Source organism: Limulus polyphemus, unplaced genomic scaffold (genome assembly GCF_000517525.1).
Source record: "Limulus polyphemus unplaced genomic scaffold, Limulus_polyphemus-2.1.2 Scaffold182, whole genome shotgun sequence".
In the NCBI taxonomy this organism is placed as follows: domain Eukaryota; kingdom Metazoa; phylum Arthropoda; class Merostomata; order Xiphosura; family Limulidae; genus Limulus; species Limulus polyphemus.
In genome coordinates this window covers 453710-477197 of record NW_013665792.1, presented here as the reverse complement: position 1 = coordinate 477197, position 23488 = coordinate 453710, and the positions used below count along the sequence as shown (strand labels likewise).

At 32.5% G+C, this 23488-nt stretch overlaps 1 protein-coding gene across 1 annotated transcript in view; it reads left to right on the top strand.

The window, feature by feature from the left end:
* LOC106478125 (BTB/POZ domain-containing protein kctd15-like) overlaps positions 1-3406 on the top strand; it is a 41950-nt gene extending 38544 nt beyond the window's left edge. Inside the window, exon 3 of the mRNA XM_013938637.2 lies at positions 2411-3406. Coding sequence (XP_013794091.2) covers positions 2411-3071 — 661 coding nt within the window. The 3' untranslated portion in view covers positions 3072-3406. The remainder of the gene's footprint in view (positions 1-2410) is intronic.
* Positions 3407-23488: the final 20082 nt, after the last annotated feature.

Here is a 23488-nt window from a genome sequence, read left to right as displayed (position 1 = left end):
CCAGTCGTTTAATCTCTTAGCGTACGCTGTTCAAATTATATAGATTCCCCACTTTCCACGTTCTTATCTTTATCCTCACCTTCATGTTGGTATAAAGTTTCTCACTGTTGTTTTTATGAATCCCGACACCAAAACTGAGAGGTAACCCAGGTGTGGGCTTTGTCCGTAGTCCATCATAATATAATTCATTACTTACAGGAACATCAGAACTCACCCTGGTAGCGTATTTCAGGACAGACTGACCAAAGGTCTCGCATCTTGCCGTGAATATCTTTACTAGTTTATTTGACATTTCCATAGCTAACTAGGGCTAAATAGTACGGTAGGACGTTCAGACCTCTTTATCATCTGAAGAGTATTAGCTCCACTTTTCAGGTGGCTACCAGGAGGGGATTATCGAGATAGTTTATGTGACCAGCACAATGTCTATGAATACTCCGACGGAGACTTCTCATCAGAAACACCCCAAAGCTATGGTAGTTACACAAAAATTGGTCCAGACATTTTGGAGATGTAGAAAGTTATACATCTGAAGCTTCTATTCTATATTTCGTGCTGCCACTCCTACACAATTGCAAACTGTGTTATATTACAAAAATGGTGAATACCAACCACCTATGGCCAGTTCCATCCTTTTACTTCTAAATTTTTTGCATCGTTTCACAATTCTAGATGTGTTTTATTTGTATAAATATTATTTTCATCTACTTTACATTCAAATTTGTATAAGTATTTATATGTATCTCAGTGACGTACGAAGAGGGGGGGGGAGCTCGCCCGCTCCCACTTTTCAATCTGTCCCACCAAAATTGCACCCAAATTATAAAAATTACTGCCAGGAAAAGTAGGAGAATTCATAAAGTTTAATCCAGAACCCATGACCCTACAGGGCCTTAATGCGAGACCTTGACTCGGCCGTAACGGGTGCGCCCCCACTTTTAATTTTCCTCCTATACTGCTGTATCTGCACAACGTTATTTTTAGTAGTAGTCAACTAGTTGTTTTGTTGGTTAATTCTTAGGTTTACATTAAGTACATGGCTTGTTCTGATCAAAGTTAATATTAAGGTGCGTTAATCATCTAGAAATTACAAATATAATAACCGAAAATAGAATCACATTGCACTGTAAAATTGGTAAATGAGTTAATAAGAAGTTGAATTAATATTATGTGACAAGCCCCCCAGTGGCACAGCGGTATGTCTGCGGACTTACAACGCTAGAAACCGGGTTTCGATAACCGAGGTGGGCAGAGCACAGATAGCCCATCGTGTAGCTTTGTGCTTAATTGCAAACAAACAATTATGTGACAAATGATCTACATCCATTAGAACAATGTTGAATTTAATATAACAACACAAAAACAACAATGTGTTTATTACAAGACTTCAGAAACTACAGAAATACCATTAAATGGTGCATTTATTTTTTCTTATACGTTTGTATACCAATTGACATAATAATAAATTTAATGTCTATTCTAAATTATCATCCAATCAGAAGCATGAACTCATTAATCCATAATTGAGACAAATATTAAAACTATTTTATGTGGGAAGGGTATCATTTGAACAAAGCAAACTATATGTTACCCGTGTTAAAACTGTAGAATAATGCAGTTTAACGTCGATATAACACAGTTTTGCTGCATTATATGTGATATTGTTGTACAGAGAAACATACACATAAGGACAGCGTTCAGGTAATCGCTGTTATTTTAATGGAGTATGCAACTGATGGCATGAATTTTATTGCTTTAAATGCTTACATCTCACCTACACTTTAAATTTTAACTACTCTTGTAATGCCTCAGCGAAAAGGGATATTTTGAGATTACTCTTGCTTCAAGAAATTGTTGTTGTTTATTATTAAGCACAAAGCTACCTAAAGGGCTATATGTGCTCTGCCCACCATGGGTATCGAAACCCGGTTTCTAGCAGTATATGTCTGCAGACATGCCGCTGTGCCACTGGCTGGGCTGCTACAGAAACACGTGTTGCTTTTTTCCTTACGATGTTATTAGCATTGCAACATTTTAAATTGTCCTGGCCTTACTTTGGATTTACATCAGCTAGCAGATATAGTTAGTTACCTTCACTTTTTCCAGATTTATGTTACTTTATTTCCAATTTATAAAGAAAGTTATTTTATTTTATCAAAATAGTTTAACAGTCTATTCTATTTTCACGAATTTAATTGTTTTCTAAAACAAAATAAAAATAATTAGGCAGCAACATTTCTGTATTTGTTTTTATTTATATTTGTCGCACACTACATTTCGAATTATTTGTTACTGAACACGAACGTTTCTTACTATTCATCGTTCAGTGTTATATAATTAATGGCAACTACTATGATTGTTTTACATTTAATTATTTAAGTACTCATCTTCTTATTGACAATACTTTCAGACATCCAGATTCTCGCCTTGCACGAATGTTTAACGGAAGTATTCCTATCGTCTTAGACACGTTAAAACAACATTACTTTATAGACCGAGATGGAAAGATGTTCCGTCATGTTTTGAACTTTCTTCGAACCAACACACTTCCGATTTCAGAAGACTTCAAGGAGCAAGATCTCTTACTGGAAGAAGCCAGATTCTACGACATACCTCCACTGGTAAAAATGTTAGAGAACCTCAAGAAAGATCGTCATCGTAAAAAGCAGAGTAACAACTGTCATTCCAATTCCAACGATAACCACTATGATGATCGTCGAACGCCTAATAATGATGATAAAAGTACTGACACGGGTTTTCAGTGCATGGCCCTTAAAATTAGTCCTGATCTTGGAGAACGAATAACAATCAGTGGGGAAAGGTCTGTAGTGGAAGAAGTTTTTCCTGAGATTAGTCAGGCGCTAATGGACGCTCGTAGTGGAGTAGCCTGGAACGCAGATTCTAAACACGTCATCAGATTTCCGTTAAATGGCTACTGTAAACTAAATTCACTGCAAACAGTTTCACGTCTTTTGAATAACGGCTTTAAGATCATGGCATCCAACGGAGGTGGGGTAGAAGGGCAACAGTTTAGCGAGTATCTTTTCGTCCGAAAATATTACCCCCTTTGAAGTTTGAATTAAAACCGGATCGAAAACTTTGAAATTCGGATTAGGTCTCATGATTTGGTTATACCTTGATGATATAAAACTCTGAGTTTTTATCAATCAGTACTGTAGATGATTTCAATGGTGCTATCAGAAAGGTCCTAACTTAGGACCTTGTTTTGTTCATTTATCATGATAACTAGTATAGGAACTATTTATACACGTGTGTAAGTTTCAATGATATTTTTGACCTTCACAAATAGTTCCTGCCTGATTAAATGTCTATCTGTCGTCAGAAGAAGATTCGTGTGTGTTTTATGAAAATCTTGACCAAGCAAGCCATATCCTTCAGAGTTGTTCGGAACTGGTAAATCATTTTTTATTAACGCTTCGCGAGAGAAAAAAGGTATAGTTACAACGTTTATGTGAATGCTTGATCAGTTGATCACAAAATCTCATTTCTCTCTCACCACAAAGTGTTATTTCTCTATACTCTCAATCATTTGATATTTTAGTTTTCCTTTTTGGTCGCTCTCTTCGTGTCATGAAATATTGATCAAATCTTCCCGAAAAACTTTCCCACAAAATAATATATTATCAAAAGGACTGTTAGAAACACGCCATTTTTAATTTTCTTTTACGTGTGAATAAAAATCGTAAAGAATTTTGAAAAGAGACAAAGTTGCTTAATGCAAGTTATTAAAAATAGAGTATTAATTACTGAGCAGTGTCGTATTCCTGATGGGCTTAAACGAACTCCTTTGCATGATAAACATTGTTCAAACAAATTGGCCAAAAGCATACTAACCGACACTGGTTTATGTACATTATTGACATTACTGTAAAATTATTATACAATAGAGTCCAGCGAGTTTTAGTTGCTGTACGTGATCTCGTTTGTGCCATACAGGGGTTTCTACAAAGTTGTTAAGGCTTTTTAGTATGTAGGTTGTGTGTCATTATATATATTACTATCTTCTAGAAAGGTAGGGTTCTTTGTTTATGATAGATATTATTTATCAGTGCATATTCTAGAGTACTGCTTGATATAAGCTGGTGTATTTGTAAAAAAGTGCTAAAATTTATATTTTGCTATGTTTTCTTGATTATTATGAGATGTAGACCTTTTCTGTTTATGGTAATTGTTGCGATGATATCTCTGTGGTAGTAATATTATAAAATGTATCTGTTTGTCATGTTAGTGAATACAACGCATAAAACATTTCATACTACCGATACTAGTGCTCTTTTGGGTTATAAAATGTTTTTGTTTTATTCATTCAAGTCAAATGTATATTTTCAGTCTGGTACTGAAAAAACATATAATATTAATGTTTATTGTGAAAAATTTATTTCTTCTATTGAAACCTTACCTTTTTTACTAGATTTACGCTTTTTTACTAGACCACATATATAGTCTTCTGATCTACAAACCAGTAAAAATATATTTTGTGAAATTTAATAGTATCATTAAAATTTGTATTAGGATCTCATAAGATGCTATAAGGAAAGTCGGTATTAACATGTGTCATCAATTCACTGATCCCTTGATCGTGTGTTTTCACATCATTAGTAATTGATTGGTTTACATAATTGACTGATATAGTTCTTCAGAGATTCTGAATTTTCAACTGTTGAACAAATTTGGAGTAAACTGCATGTTTTGCGGTTCTGGAACTAAAAGCTAAAAAACATATTATTGTACTCCATTTTGTACACATGATTTTCTTTCTATTAATTTATTAATAAAATATTTTACACCCTGTCATTTATAAGTTAGAAAAAAATGGACGTAAATAGCGATAAATCATCGGTTTCAAATAACTTTGCATATCGAAAGGAACCTTTTATTTTCTCATGAATGAAACTTGTTTTATATATTGTATGGTATTATTTTAAAGAACTTTATATGTAATATTTATCTTGTTTATAATATTTAGAAGTTTTGGACATAATCAAACAATACAAGTTGGATAAATATCAAGTTTTATTCCCTGTGATACCGAATGGCACGTTTATTACACTTATTTCAGTAAAAAAGGAAAAAATATCATTTTATTTTCTTTGGATCCAAAAAATTAAAACAATGACTTTCATGTCTTAAAAAAAAAACATGGTGAGGTTATGTGTTGCGTTATTCACGTATAATTGTGAGTAATTTTTCCCCAACTAATTTTACTGTTTTTGAAATTACTCGATTGTTTCCACACAAAAAAATAGTTCTTTTAGATTTTGAATCGAGTATTATCTGCGTATATTTCATGTATAATGAGATTAACACTAACCGAATTATTGACAAAATTCACATATTCTTAAAGTTTTATTGTTCTTGGTAATATCTTAAATTTTGTTTATTTTCGTAATTTTCTGTCGTAAGCTTCGAGGAATACGATTTATTTGAGTATTTGGGTCATATTTTACTGACGTAAATAATTTGCTGTGCACACGTGCTGTTGTTTCCTATTAATATTACCATGTGTTTCAAAGCGATTATAAGACAAAGCCCATATGAATAAAATGAGGCCTACTACATATTGGAATCTTTTAGGTAATTTAATTCTAAACACGTCACCTTCCTCCATAAATGTGGTTTTATGGAATAATATCGAATGTTGACACATCCGACCATTTATTTTTTACCTTTATTTAAGAGTCATTGCTGCAGATAGTTCATGCAATATTGCAAATCTAAATGTCCTTTTTTAAAATATGCCTTACTATCCCAAATAATTGAATTCCCTTCGAAATATTTTCTCCATGTCCTGTTTTTTTTACCTTTCTGCATGATCTCACAATGCGGCTAAATGTTGTAGTGGTATTTTCAAGCTGAAAGGCACCTTACGTGGTACAGAGGCTAAACGGCGATGACAGAGATCCCTAGTGTTCAAACATGCCCATCTTTAACTTAGAACTGCAGAGCTTGAGCAGCCAGTCAGCAACACCTCTCTGTCTAATATTCCGCTATCCTTAACCGAATAACAGGGTAGACTTTCACAGTTATATTGCCGCTATTCTTTACTGAATAACAGAGTGAACTTTCACAGTTATATTGCCGCTATTCTTTACTGAATAACAGAGCAAACTTTCACAGTTATATTGCCGCTATTCTTACTGAATAACAGAGTAAACTTTCACAGTTATATTGCCGCTATTCTTAACCGAATAACAGGGTAAACTTTCACAGTTATATTGCCGCTATTCTTAACCGAATAACAGGGTAGACTTTCACAGTTATATTGCCGCTATTCTTTACTGAATAACAGAGTAAACTTTCACAGTTATATTGCCGCTATTCTTAACCGAATAACAGGGTAAACTTTCACAGTTATATTGCCGCTATTCTTAACCGAATAACAGGGTAAACTTTCACAGTTATATTGTCGTCACAATTGATTGTACGGAGCGTATTCAGTAGCATATTGCTGCTTATTTATATACACTCCTGTCACTCTGTAATGAGGTTGATTTTGCTAGTTTGTTCATTTAAACGAAGTGATTAAGGTAATGTTAGAAGCTAGTAAATGTTTCCATTATTTATTCCACCGTAAAAAATTCTATAACTTCTTTCTACTTAACTTACGTATTGAGTTCATCTGTCAATTACAAAGCAAATGAAAAACTGTTCGTATGTAAAATGTAAATACCCTAGGCAGTGCTGCAGAGTTGTGTCCTCAACACTAGTAAATGACGTCATTAGCAAGTGACTACTTTTATTGCACCAATACTGACAAATGATATGACTAGAACTTTATCAAAAATTTAATTTCTTTCTCATTCTAACTCTGTCTTCATGCCATCAGGTATTACGTTATAACATTTCACTTGTAGTTTTATAAACATAATAGTTTCACTAACAGTAGACTCAGAGCTTTTAAATGAATATTGCCCAAATAAAGAAGTGTTGTTTCAAAGTTCTCGTTTGATACTGTGTTGTATAACATTTCGTATCATTTCAAGTGTGAAATATTTTCATCGTAGAACGTAAGCGTCTGGTTCGACTGGATCTTTAAGTATTTTCATCTTCTTGAAGCCGTTCATGACGTAATAAAATTCGTGTACTCATTCTAAGTTTCTAGAAATTAATTAAACCCTATAAGGTTTTATTTGATTTTCGCATCTGAAAAATACAAAATTAGTTTTTTTTCTTTAGACAGTTTTTTGGACTACGGTTAATGAACAAAGAAAATAAAGTAAATCTGTATAATTTTTCATTCATCATGATAATGTGTAATAACAAACTTATAAGATTTAATCTAAGTATTTATGTTTCTTTGGTTAATAACAACATCTATCAAATATAAATCATGTTTACTGTTACCGGTAATGTTATATACGTCGTGTGTACTCTTTCAACATGGCTGTATCTTGAGTTTTTGTACATGGTTTGACATTTTGCATGTAAGTTCTAACGGTAACAAATCAGCATTTCCTATTATACCCATGTAAATGTAAGGGAAAAAAAAACTTATTAACTTCTTTGGAAAGCGAATTCAAACTTATCGTGGTGTATGTATGTATGTATGTGTATGCTTGATTAACTATCTTCATTTCGTTGCTCGTAATTGTTTACATTTAAACAACGGATAAGAATAAAATCAGTCAATTACTGTAAACAACAACAGGACTATTTTACAAATATTCTGAACTTTTACAGTTGGTAGTGAAATCAGTCAGCTATTCTGAACCTAGAGTTTAACTTATTGTGATCAGAGGTTTCATTAGTTAATGTTTTCGAACAAAGTTTGTTTCACAAAAGACAGGACCATTGCATCTAATTAAAGCCGCAACAAAAATGCTGCTATTTGGACTCTCGCTTTGTATGTTTTGTACATCAGTTTTCTGATATATTTAAATTTTGATGTTTTTATATATTTTTTATGTGTCTCTTGTGTAATGTATATATATATATACATTATTAACTATTCTATTGCACTCTTCACGTTTTCATTGCTGACTGTCTTTTGTGAAATGGAATGTACTTTGCATTAATAAAAAGGTTATGCAAGCTAGAGAATCCTAGTTGCTATGGAAATGCTTCATCATGCATTGGAAATAATCCATCATCTTGTAATAGACAGAGAATTCTGCAGAACTTGTTGCAAAGACAATGTTTAGATAGAACGTTTTTATCCCTTTTCCCCACCCTTCCCCTATTTCTGACGGAGGGATCACGCGCCAGCCAGGAATGGAGACAAAATGGGTCACCAGAGGGTGAAAGTACAACCTTGCATGCTGATACCCTTACCAACAATATGCACGAGTAAAGGTGACTAGATTATACGGGCCTGTCGAAACAAGAGTTGCGTAAGTCATTTAGTGTTGCCGCTGGGCATTCACGGGCTCGATTGCTGAGGAAGATAGCACGGATTTGCGCTGCGGGCATCGCCGCTCCTTGGCCGCTTTGTCCAGGCGGCGGCGGCGGCTGCGGGCGGGGCCTTGGGACCGGTCTTGCCCTAATATCCGGTTGACCTAAACGTCACGTTGAGGTTTGTCTAAACAAAAAGGAAGATAAACCAGAAAACTAACATTTAATAGCTATAACTCGTTTCTTTTCGTGACTTTTTATAAACCGACAAGGAATGTTCTGTGTAAAGTTGCCAAGAGTTATTAGTTTAGCACAGGTACAAGTGCATTTATAGACCTTGAAGGTAAATTAACAAATTAACTCGTGTTATCTTAACTGGCGCATTATCTTGAACATAGAATAATTTTAAGATGTTACGGTAGACATACCAAAGTAGATAGTTCTGTGTTATTAGAAGAAACATTTTCAAACAAAATCATTTTAGATCTTATTCTTATACCTATCAAAACAATGCGATCAAGGGTTTTAGTTTGGCATGCGTAACTAAAGTCTGATTTACGAAATTCAACTTAGGAAAGAAAAATAATGGTGAATGTGACGAGCGTTACTTCACTACAAGAGAAGGTGGCTGATATCGTGGAACATAGATTGGATATATTATTGTTTTAATACAGAATAAATACCGAGAATGTGAGAAAGTATATCTCATAGCCAAAAAATTATTTTCGTTTTCACAGGATATCTATAGGTAGCAATACTGATAAAGAACGTAATCAACTAAGTAAACATATTTATTGCGAATAGAGAAAGAATTACCAAAACAAGTATCAGTTATTTGGATGCACGTCACAAACATGTATAATGCTGTAGAGCGTTTTGTTAAAAGGCAGCGCTTGCAATCCTCTGCTAGTGGAAATATAACGGTGATACATGAGATAGGGAATGAAATTCGTATTCACAAAGTAGTAATTTCTCATCAGTCTGGTTGGACTGCGTAAACCTTACCTCAAGCGAACTTGTACGCCCGTCTGGTTGCTAAGTGCTAATACGACTAACATTGTTCAGTACCTTAATAACTACCATACCGTTTTAACTTTCATTCAAAATTTTCTGTGCCTTAAACTCGAATTTCGTCATTTTTTGGATTAAAATTTAATGGTGCCACCAAATGATTCGAAATCCTATATAACCCGAACTTTATCAGGTCCACTTTTTAAAAGTGCTCGAGTTTCAGGGTTTTGTATTTTTGTCTTTAATTGGTTTTTGAAACTATCTGTTTCCCTAACATTGTGACCAAATTGTGCCCCCCCCCCCCCACCGGGTTTCTGTACCCGTGGTGGGCTGAGCACAGATAGTCCTCTGTGTAGCTTTGTGCTTAACTACAAACAAATGACTAAATTATTTGTTCGTACTGAATAAACACCTTTACACATTCCATCAAACCACTTCGATTTATGCTGTTGTAAGAAGTAACATTTCTGTTATATATGACTACAACCAAGTATAATGAACGTATGGGACGACGTTTAAAATTCTAGGCCAACAAGAGATATTGACAACATGTTAAATCTGATCAATTACTATCTCTCTATATTTATCATGAGTATGTTACAATAATATAATTAGTTTACAGATAACTCAAGAACCCTGTTATTTGAAGGTAATGTTGATTTGTTATGTATGTGTGTATATATATATATATATATATATATATACATTTGAAACAATAAGGGAAATCATTTGTAAAATAGTTAATTCATTTAAAGGTAATTTTATTATAATTTTTTGTTAGAAATAAGTAATTTACTTACAGTTTGGGTTTAAAATACATCTTCATTCAGAAATTACTATTGTTTTCTGAAGATGTATAATGTAGCCACGTGTGTCTTCCTTGCTACAAAAGTATAAGCACTAGATGGTTAATTTTACGTTTATATATAGAGAGATATTTCTCTATGTAGTTGCCACTTTGGCTACAGTATCCGTGATCTAGTGCCATACACTTCAGTGTCATGTTTTTGAAGTATCATATAGAGCTCTATTGCTGTAGATGTTTATTAATTCTGTAAACATGGATGTACAAAAGAAATAAAGATTGTTACTTAAACTCTTTGGATATATAAGAACTGATTTCTTGGTCTGATTTTTTGTGAGTTTTAGGAAGTTGTTAATCACAGCTAATTTTCTTTCTTTTTTTTGTATCAAAGTAAGTGTAAGTTATTTCTGATACCCAGTCTTCATATATTTAAATAGTTTGAGCTTTCTAGACTATAAATAATAAACTTTTCGTAAAGTTGTTGAAGAAAAAGAATGTTGCGTAATTGTATACATTTTTCATCCACTATTTATTGTTTTCATAGGAAAACCTCGTAACAGAATACACTTTTCACAAATTATTGTTGTTATTAAGTACAAAGCTACGCAAAGGGCTATCTGTGCTCTGCTAACCACGGGTATCGAAACCCGGTTTCTAGCATTATAAGTCCGCACACATACCACTGTGCCACTGGGGGGGGGGGGGGGGCGTTTCCACAAATCAATAAATAGGTTTGTTTTTCTTTCTTTTTTTATTGTAGAGAAAAGGCTACACAATGAGCTATCTGCACGCTCTGTCCACCACAGGGGAATTGGCCCTCGGATTTTAGTATTGTAAGCTACTACTTATACACTGGAGAACCAAAGAAATAGGACTACTCATTAAAGAATCGTTAAACTTGCTAGTATATTTTACTTTCGTTGTGTTTAGCACATTTGAAGTTATAGAGGAACAAATCATCACACATGTGGGAAAAAGTTAATTTCCACATTTTTTTTATGGAGATTTTTTTTTTTAAAGTTGATCAGAAATGCTTTTGATAGAAAATTAGGTGAAAAAGCTATGTTAACTTAATATCGTAAGGTGTTAAAGAAGTTATTCTAATGCTTTCTTGAAGTAAAGTACACCGTGTTCTTAAGTTACTCTTGTGTAATTACCAACTTGAAAATATACAGAAATAAGCTATTTAGATCAATATCAAAATCAGTCATTCAGTCTTAAAATTAATGCAAACATATCTTCGCCCACTTACAAAATACTCAATTATAATACATACCTGTATTCCTCTTTCTGGAGACTTATAACTCTAAAAACTGAGTTTCGATACCCGTTGTGAGCACAGCACAGAAAGCCTATTGTGTAATAACAAACAAACAAACGTTTCCCCTTTCTGAAAGTTTAACGTCTTAAATTCCTTTGGCTACTAAATATGTATATAATTGTTCGTGAATTTTCCTTTCTCACTATTATCACTTGTTATACACTAATTATCTCACTAGTTAAAGAGTAATTATTTGAACGAAAAATTAAAAAAGATTAAGTACGATAATAGGATTACACAGACTGTAATATTTCGTATCTGAAAACCGCAACGTTAGTATTTTCTTTGCATATTATTAATAATCCAATAGAAACAAACATTTATTTTTTATGCTTTTAGTGTTTTGATTTTATTTTGTTGAGCCAAAGTTATTGTGCTGTAAAGATTTATTCCCGAGATTGTGTTTGGTCTTATAATTATGTATAAGGAATATTCCGACATACTTATAGGAAAAATAAACCGATAGACTTTAATAACTTTACAAGGGCTTACAGCCATGGACATCAAACACAATGACGTATATAAAGAACGTTGTGGCTAAAACAGTTATCGATACTAACTAAGAAAAGTATTGTTTGATTGGACTTTAATAACTTTACAAGGGCTTACAGCCATGGACAGCAAACACAATGACATACATAAAGAACGGTGTGGCCAAAACAGTTATCGATACTAAGAATATTATAGGCAATGTTTTAGTGCTAAAAAACAGGAACGCTTGAAAGAAAATGATTTTTGAACCACTCTAACTCACAAAAGTTTGAGTAAATGTATTAGCTAAGAAGTTGTAATCGTAAAGATGTAGGCAAACAGACTAGTTGAGCAAGACGTCTAGTACCCGCGGTGGGATTTTATCCTGAATTTAACACACTTGTGGTTTACACAGGCTCAGAAGGATAAATAGTTGGATAACAATGTAAGTCTTTATAAATAAATCTGAATAATTCTTTACTCGTAAAATTTAATTTATATATCGATTTCTAATCTATATTTATATAGCCCGCCAACAGCTTGATAGAACTCTCAAAAAACGCATCCAACTGATTATCTTCACGATAATAGAATTTACAAATTTCCGTATCAACTCAGCATATTTTCAAAATGAAGATAACTATTATCGACAACAAAATGGTCTAACCAGTAAGCGTATAAGCTTAAGACCAGCACATAATAACTTCTATGTGGAACATTTCGAAAATAACACCCTCAAAACAATTACTCTGACACCAATTAGACGAGATGGTTACCAAGGTACATAACCTATATACTACGCGGGACTTTAAAAGAAACCTACTTATAATGGTAAGTGCATTTACTTATAGTTCAAATCACCCACCTCAATAGTTTAAAGACAGGTTTCATAGACTGCCTAGTCTCCGGAATTAACAGAATTTCTAATATGGAAGATGCTAAGGAGAAGGAAGGAAGAAACATGTATTACTACATTTTTCTTTAACAAAGAATAGCCAGTATATTTGATAAAAGTAAAAATATACCCAAAGAAGAAGAAGCAATAAGACAATTACAGACACACAGACATATTCTTTTATTGTCGAAAACATCCAGAAGATATGCAAACAGCTTGAAGTTCAGAAGCCACAACCCAGTACGACTACTGTGCGTATACGTTAAAATCACTTAAAGACCCAATGAAGAACTAAAACGCCATTAACAACATCCATTACAATCATGGACTCCAAATACACTGGAGAAACGAAATGGCCAACAAAAATCAGAACTCAGGAGCAAAATAGAGATTCAAGAGTCCAGCTTACAATAGCCCATCATATCATAGAAGACTACCATATAAGAAAATGGAATAATATTAAATAATGAACCACACACGAGAAAAAGAAAGACAAAACACTCCTTCTACGTCCACCTAACTGATGACTCGCTCTGCCAACCTAACATAGAAAACATCAATATCCGGATATCTCTATCTATTGTTCAGATAGTGAACTGGTTCGAGAAAGACCCCAGAGAAGCAGATAGCGAACCAGCTTTGCTAATAAGAAAACCCAATGTCAAATTTCGGCTCCATATTAACAGCTAAATTATAGAACATAGACTAATTAGTAATTAGTACTTAGTAATATAACAAAAACCCAAGCAGTAACTGATTAATAATTAAATTTGGCGCAGTGATTGCTCGATGTGCTCGGGGAGAAATAAGACTAGCATGCTGGTTCGCCATTTCTTCTGAAAAATGAGTAAATTCTATTTAAGAAGAAATAATAATAATAATAAATAATTTATGTTAAAATAAATAAACAAACGCTATTGTGTTATTCATCCTTCTCTAATTCCTATATGTAATGAAATAAACTGATAAGTATTACGCTTTACCAACTTAACTTAGTTTACATCATAACACTGTCGTTCATGCAGTTTGATAATATATACAGCATATAAACTACTAGTATGTCTGTCTTATCCCAACCGGCATGATGAGCCCTGGTATCTAGCGAAAGGCCGCGTCGACACTGGATATAGCAGATATAGTATTGTTATCTTTTTTTTTTAAGTTTCATTCTTATGTTCTGAGAATTAGTTGATCTTATAGGATACTGACCATGACAGCGATTAATATCTGATCATCAAAATAGGATACCTGATTATCTGATTATCACAAAAGTACTTAAAAGTGTGCATTAACGAATAACGCGGTTACATGTTTAGAAGTTATTGGATTCCAAGTTAATTCTAGTTAAAGTCGTTGGTTTAAAGTGTAAATCCCCGAGAAAGGTCTCATATTTGGATAACAAACATTATTTTACTTATCGGTTCCTAGAAGCTAGAGCATGAAGAATATATTTGATTTACATTTTTAACAATAATGAATTTACGTGGAGCTCGCAATGTGCGTTACCAATAATCAATACTTGTTACATTTAGTTAATTTTCTCACAAGACTAAGTAGTTTTCAAAACAGAATTTCATTAGTTATACGTTAAAGTTTATAAATGATGCAACATGCAAAAATTCAGGTAGTACTAGTTACCAAGCCTGGGAACTTAAGGGGAAACAGTCATTTGGAATGTAATGAGAAACTAATTTCAACACGTTTCAGTGTTTAGTGACATTGATTATTTAACGAGCTAACGCTTCTGTCCCGTGACAAATATCTCATAAACGAGTTTGGAAGCTAATAAACACGTTGCAGAATTATCACATGTTACCAAGTCTTTAATTATTTACATTTTGTTATAAATGTTTTATACACATTAACTAGATTTATCATTTTAATGTACAAACATATTTCAATAGTGAAATGTCTATATTTTTTTTTTCATTAAGCAACCTTAATTTTAACTCTTTAATAAACTGAACTATTTTCTCCAACAAATGTCTGTCAGTACTGTATTTCGCAAAGTATATCTGAATAAGAACATGTTTCGTATACAAAATCTTAACATAAACAACAACAACACAAAAAATCCCATAGCAAACTTCATCGATATCTACAGCTTTAAAGGTGAATGTCATGAGGTCAATGTCACGCCATGTAAACTGTTGGTAATAATAAAAAGTTCGAAAGTTTGAAAAATGATTACGATCCTTATAGTGCAGTGTTAAAAAGAAATATATGGAAAAGACATTTGATTTGCATTTGACCTTAAGCTGAAGAGAATAATATTTTATCATTTTTGTCTGTATCTAGTTGTGCCCTCAAATATTTTTGTTATGGTTCATAAATAGCGATAAGGAATAAAAAAGAAAATACAGAGCTCCAGCAAATCGAACATGTCGTCTGCAAGGTGGTCTTAATTTATAAAAACAAAGACAGGCTGCCCTCACACCTTTCAAGATTAATGAGCACGCGCTCTGGTGACAGGAACACGTGCACTCTGTGCCAAAGCTTCTGAGGACAATGGGGGGTGAAGGTGGAATTCGTTAGGAATAAATGAAACTTGCTCATGCATTACTGTTTATTATTATACGTTCCTTGACAAATTTACGAAATTGTTATACACCCAAAGACTATAATTTGTTGTCAAACTTCAGACTGGAATTGTAATTATTGTCTTATGACTCAAATGTTCAATGACGTGTGATACAATAAATGAGAATTAAACATGTTCATTTAAGTGTATATATGATTATTTTTGATATATATTCTTCTCATTAGAAATTTTGTTACCACATAAATAAATCCCCCCGGTGGCTCAGTAATAAGCTTAAGAGTTAATAATGTTAAAATTCGGGTTTCGATCCTTCCTGTGAACACAGCACAGATAACCCTTTATGCAGATTTGTGTTCAACTGTGAAGAAACAAACATAAATGAGCCATTCTTATCTTTCAGAATAATCCATAAAAAATGTCGACAATTATTAATCCTATTTTATTTATTCGTTACTTGACTGATGTTTTTGTTCAGTAAGCTTCTAGTAGGTGTTTCTTTTGAGTTAGGTGCAATGAACATGTGATATTAATAATTCTAGACGGCACTGTCGTCTTATGATATTCACTATTCTTCCTTAAGCCACTAATCTTTATACTGAAGTGTAATGAGCACTGGCGCTTTCATGTGAAGTCACCCAAAGTTATAAAGTGGACAACTTTTTGGTCGATTGTCGTACTTTCAGTTGCTAAGACGTAGTGTAGTCTATAGGTTTCAGGTTTCAGCCTGTATTTAATGTAAAAATATCAACGTGTGTTGCATGGTATTGTAACAATAGAACATGAGCACATCTAACTTTCATTCTATAGTCGGATTTCTCTTTTAGTTTTAATGTGATATGGCAGTTATCAACTCAATCGATTTAATGCATTTTTAAATTTCGTACAGCTTTACATGGAAACAATTCGAACTATTAAAAAATGGATTGTGAATATTTGGAGATACAAGTGGTATCAAACAACAGCCTCTAGGTTATGCTCTCAAATTTTGAAAAAGAATGTTTTGACAGAACAGGTCAAAATGTTCGTTTGAGAGATAATGCTTTACCCACTGATTTTCATTTTGTTATAAATATTTTATAAACATTAACTAGCTTTATCATTTTAATGTACAAACATATTTCAATAGTGAAATGTCTATATTTTTTCATTAAGCAACCTTAATTTTAACTCTTTAATCATCTGAATTATTTTCTCCAACAAATGTCTGTCAGTACTGTATTTCGCAAAGTATATCTGAATAAGAACATGTTTCGTATACAAAATCTTAACATAAACAACAACACAAAAAAACCCATAGCAAAGTTATATCAATATCACTATGACTTAGGAGTATACTGTCTTAATTATCAAACTATTTCTTTAAGCTATTGAAAATCGTGTTAAATGTTTATTATGAGAAATCTTCTGTTGATATTTAGCTATCTAGTTTTTTAATTCGTTATTACGTTAAGGTTTTTCTTTTGCTAGATTAAACTTGCTATAGCGAAGTAATTGAAACAAATCGATATCACACACAGGCCTTTAGTACTGTCAGGTACCTGATGATGACAAAACCTTGTCGAAACGTTGTGCATTTGCTGTTATGTTAAACTTATATTAAAGTTTTTCTTCATTACTCATTCAAGCCGTCTCCAGCCATTAAAAGTGTTAGTATATTTGAAACTTACTATGCACTTAGGATATCATTGCTATTTCTAATAAGATTAATTTCTCTATGTAAGCCAAAACAATGTTGTACTTTGCTATGTCTGTCTGACTATAATTTTCTTCTTGAGTGGCATTATAACATTTCTGTAAAAGTCAATAGTTAATAAAAAATACAACAATAATCGCAATAATCAAGCAATAAAGCAGGTTGTTCGTGTAATGAAATACTTATTAGAAAAAAAAGTAAAAATGAATAGCTTTAGACTAAATTATTGATCCAGATATATCTTTTGATTTATTTGCAGTCTGCCAAAAAGAGGTCATCAGTAGGAAAACTACTTTCTTCCAATTCAAGCACAACTGATAATGTTGCTCCAGATCCAATTACTTCAAGTACAACATTCCTACAGAGCTAAAAATCATGTACGTTTAGATCATAGCTACCATGCGAGTGATAATTCTGTAATAATAAAAAGAAAAATAGACAAAACGCTTCACCAATTGAACACAACAATGAAAAAACTAGTTTTTCACAAAAAAAGAGGAGTTTGAAATGGACTGTTATTTTGTTAAAGGTGATTGAACAAGCTCTGAAAAAAAAAGGAAAAATTTATATCCCTCAGTGGTTTTGATATGCTGAACAGTATCTTTTCTAACAACCCTTTAGAAATCTTTAAAAGGGTATTGCTTATTGACAGAAGAAAAAAATGGATTCACAAAGTCAATGCTCTACTTTTGCGGTCTTTTGTCTCGACACTGCAGTTTTACTCCATCAAAGCCTACAATTTTTAAAGATATACTTTCAATCCTGCTTTCCCACATTCATCGGTAATTCGAAAGTGGTATCAAAGCATTAATGGAGCACTAGGCTTTACACAAGAAGCATTTAGTTCATTACAATACGTGATTTTAATGCTAGATGAAATAGCCATAAGTTTATTGGCTATGTTGATGTTGATGTAGATACAGAGACGATACAACTCCTCTTGCCAGCGATGTATGGTTGTTTCTCTAAACAGCAACTGGAGGGCGCTTGTTGACTACTTCTTTATTAATGGCTTGACAGAACAAGAGCGAGCAAACCTGGTGAGAATATGCCTATAAAACTTGTGAGATGTTGAGATTACAGTTATGACACTTGTTTGTGACGGTATAAGTCGCTACTTATCCAAGTTGAAAAACTGTGTGCCAATATGTCGCCAGAAAACATGCAGTTATTGTTTTCCCAACCCAGCAAAAAAAATTGCAAAATTTCTGTGATTCTTGATGTATGCCACATACTAAATCTCATTCGAAGCACTTTTGCACATAAGAAAATTTTAAAAATTGGATATAGTGAATATATTAAATTACAGTTCATCATTGCTTTGCACAAACTGCAAAAACAAGAAGGCTTACGCCTAGGAAGTAGTTCCTGATCAATGTACATTCAATTGGAAGTTAGCTTTGCAAGCTTTAAGTTCAAGTGTGGTAGATGCATAGGTTTTTGTAATAAAAACTTGCTCAACTTTAAGGGAAGTGAACTGCAGTTAGATTTTTAAGAACGTCTGATAGACTCTTTGATTTGTTCAATTCCGGAAATATATTGGCTAAAGATCACAAGAGTCCAATTAATCATTTTATAAATCTTTTCTCATATAAACTAAAAACATTATTTTCCATTTAACAGAAATCATCGGGCAAAGAATGTATGCAACTCGACATAAAACACCGTTTTTTGGGTTTCTATCTGAATCAAATCTGTGCAGCAATTATATGAAACTTTAATGTCATCACCTTCATCATCCTTGAACTATCTTTTGACATATAAATTAAGCGAGGATCACTTAGAACGTCTTTTCGCTTCTGTAAGGTCATCTTGCACTTAGTGTTAACAATCCTACTGTTCAACTGTACACAGCTGCATATAAAAGACTGCACATGCGCCATGAAGTAAAAGCAACAAGAAACTACATTATCTAGGATGAAACATCAGTTTTATATGTCACAAAATATCACATAGCACTTCTTAGTGGCTCTAGAAATGTGTTTGACATGCGTGTGTGATACGCAGGTATAATTTTGAAGCATGTGAGCTTATACAAGGTGATTAGAAAGAAGAACCAATTTACACACACCTTTCTTGCTGTAAGGAAGCAACTCTAAAATACATGGCTGGTTATTCTAGGATCTTGTCAATTTTACAACGAAAAAATATAGAAGTGGTTTGGCAAAGACATCAGCAAGTGGGAAGTATATCAGGCAAAAGAAAAGTGTTTTGAGAAAGACCTCTGAAGTCAACAAATGGCGAACATCCTTTGAGCAACTATAATTAGCTTTGAAATACAGTTTGCTGTTTTGAAGAAGTAGTTTTGAATGAGTTTTCTCTAGTTTATATGAATATATGTTTGACTGTACACTAGAAGATAAAGATATTTATAAGTTGATAAAGTGTTTGATTATCATGTGTCATACAAAACTACGAATACATCATCTTGTTAAACAACAATCGGCAAAAGTTGCAGGTGAAAAAGTGAGAAAACGTTTCTAAGTTAACTTTTCTTATATATCAGTATTTCAAATTGTGTGGGTGTTAAAATGTTTGTTCAACATCCAAAGTGTATAAAGTATTGCCTTACAAACTTTCAATTGTATATAGTACATTTATAAACTAATTTTCTTGTAATTTGTGACATTAAATGTAAAATAAACATATGTAAATATGTAGCTTAACCTAATGCAGTAATACTTGTACTTTATCAGACTACTTGTGTACACATATATATGGTATTCAAGATAACACTGTTATGCTGTACTTAATAATTTTGTGTCACTTCATACTTACGTTGTGTTTATACTGTACCTTCTACTTTACCGCAGACTTCAATTAGTTTGTACCGAAATCTTGTTACTTTATTATCTATATATATATAAGAGGCTAATGTCCGTCTGTCCGCAAAACTCCTACCACAGTTTAAGTCTGACTTGGATGAAACTTCGCACGGTTTTTCAACATCATAAGGGGAAGTTCCTAACAAAGTTTGAGAAGAAAATGAAACGTCAGGATTCAAGTTACAGAAAAAACGAGATAGGCTTGCTCACCAAGTTATGATGTAAGATCCAGTAAGAAGAAACAACGAACAAACCCGAAATACATAAGCCCATCAAATTAATCGGCAAGATGGTGCAGTTAGAAGAAGACATAAGCAATTTCGTGACAGAGAAGCACGTCGTTCAGCTCGCCAAGATCTTGACCGAACAGACGCCCTTAGGGCGGCGTTTCTGCTAGTTAACAATATAGCAGACCACATTGAAATCAATCGACATAATATTTTCAGTTCTTCCTCTCTATTTCTATAATGCCAATTCCACAAAGAAATTTATCTTACAGTTTATATGGCCACTTTCTTTTCATACTTACTACAAGAACTAAAAAACGTAATGTATAAATAATTTATAATGCACATAGTGAAGAGATAAGAAATACTGTAAAACTGAAAAGAGTAGAGTGATTACAAAGCACCCAACCTTCACTTAGATAACCTTTTACTTAACAAAATTATGGAACACTTTAGTATCAAGTAACAAAATATTGTTTTAATACAGAACTTTCATGGACTTCGTGACCAACGTTATTAATAATGCAGAAAAGACAGACTATTGCAGAAATAATCTTGAAGTAGCTAACAGAAGTTGCCTATTTGAATAATATGTTGAATTTAACCTTGATTATCTTTACTTATGATCATATTGAAAATATTTGTTTCTCAAAGCCTTGAAATTGTATATTTATATTCAAGCCCATCAACTCTTTTGAGAAAACTGTACATTATTGATGGACGTCCGTTAGTAACATAATTATTTCGACATTGATTAGTGAGTAGAGTTTAGTTTTCATACTCACAGTATGTTTAAAAAAACAGTAAAATAGGAAAATGGGGAAGTAAAATAGAAAATAGAAAAACACTGATTTGTTTCAATGTTACCAAATTATCTGGATTCTCCATGTGCTCGCAAAAATCTTCTTAAACTAATAGTAAATAAATGTTTATTTTAAGACCGGATTTCGATACTTTGCATTTACTCTCATGTCATTTTTATTGTTATTTTTGAAACACAAATTAGCTCTAACTTTACGTTTGTAATTTTTCTTATTATTATTCTCTTGCCAGCCCACAACAAAAATGGCTTGGTATATTGCACTCAAACCTTTTATAGAATACCAAAAAGGTATATTATGTGTAACAGCTCCTTCAAAATTATTAACATGGACACATGGGAATATAAGTACTTTCAGATGATGATTTTTATCGTGTTTTCTACAAATAATGTTGTTTGAAATAAAAACCGTTGTCTTATACTAGTCATTAGTACGCTCATGAGGCAATTTATATGAAATACACCAAGATAACTGCAATAAAATATTATTTATCTGAGTAATTATTGTTAATACAGTCCCGAAGTATCTTGTGTAAGTTCGGTTTTCTTAAATGTCTTTAAGAGTTAATTAATTATTTTAAATTAATCTATGTTTGAAATGGATCGTCAGAATAGTTGTTTGTTTAAGTGTGACCAAAAATCATGATCCACGATAGCGGTTCATAACAGGGATTGCACAAAACCCTAATAAAACGTTCAGGCAAAAAAGCACCTTAAACAGTAAGGATACTGTTCAAATATACACATATTAAAATGCACAAAAAAGCACACATGTTAGAATTACAAAGAAAAGAAAATCCGCTTAAAACGACCCGTTTGTAATTTTTCTTCTTATTATTCTCCTGCCAGCCCACAACAAAAACGGCTTGGTATATTGCACCCAAACCTTTTATAGAATACCAAAAAGGTCGTAGGTGTATTGAAAAGTCGATTTGTTTCTTCTATATCTTACATAAGCTAAAAAACATTATAATTCTAGTATTATCATTACTCCCTTGATGCTAGCTTCTTTACAAATATCTGTTGTTCCATTAAAAAGCTTAAGTACAGGGTGAAAAAGGAATTACCAGCCAATGATAGATGAACATTAGACGACTCTAACATGTGGATACTCAATGCTTGGTATACTATACAATCGGTGTCTTTTATATTATGCATGAAATGAAGGAATAAAAAATTATCAAAACACATAATATTAAATATTATTACACACATTCGTAGAATAATGAAACGAAGTTTTATTTAAAGCGATGTTTTACACATATATGTTTTATTTGAAAAGACTGCTTTTCCACTGGTTATATTTTATACATGCTTAGTGGGGGGTTGTGTCCTAGTCTAGGCATATATTTGCTCATTGCTATGCATTATATATAGAGAATTTAATTACGCAGCACTATATTCTCAAACAAATCTTTATGACAATCTCCAGCTGCAGCTTAACGTTTTTCATCTCGAACTAATGCGATCAAATAATCAATAGCTACACTAAATCATCATTAACCATATCAGCTATCTACTAGCTATTTTATTGTCATTACAATGTAATGTAATCAAGTAATCCTTTGCCCATAGTTGAGCATAAAAAAGCCATCAAACAAGATAAATAAAAAGTTGGGAATTTAAAAACCTGCAAATAGGGATCGTTAAAAAATATGGAGATACTTTAGACATTACTTATCCAAACTACAAATTCTTATTTTAACTTCACCAAATGTAATTCTAGGTAACAACATGGAGCTAAAATAAGGGTTTGTAGTTTGAGTAAATAAGGTCTACAGTATCTCTAGCCTTGTTTCCTTACTTTTACAATCCCTATTTGCAGGTTTTTTAATTCCCAATTCTTTATTTATCTTGTAACCTTTAATACCATAAAACAGTTTAAATATTTGTCATGAAATATAGTATATGCTAACATTTGTGAAATAAAATTTCATTTCAAAACATATATTAAGGTCATTAGATATTTTGTTGATACTCAAATGTTTTATCATGTTGATAATTATTATAAATTGATATATTTTAGTCCGGCAACATTAGTCCTGATTACGCACTAAATGATGATGCAATGAAGTTTTATTTGTTCTTTATATAATTTTAGGACTTTAACGTGTTTATTTCGTTTAAATTGCTTCTTCTGTTATAGTAAATTATGTTATTGGTGTAACACGATCATGCTACTTTGTGTAAGAGCATTTTGTATTGTTTTTAAGCGCCATCTGTTGTCAAAGGTAATTAAATTCACTTTTAAATACAAATCTTCGAATAGTTTTCTTTTAGCCTGAATTGTAACATGTTAATTATATGATAAAATATAACTTTTTCACTCATTCTATACGCACATTTATACTCTTTGGTCTTTAATTCATTGTGTAAAATAGGTCTTTTAGAAGCATGTTGTAAATAATCTTAATGATTTGAAAGCTTATTGAGATTGTTCGACATCCCATGCATATATTACTAAACTATGAAATGTGACTGAGTCATAAAAACAAAAGTTTTTGTCTATTACTTTTGAGCTTCATA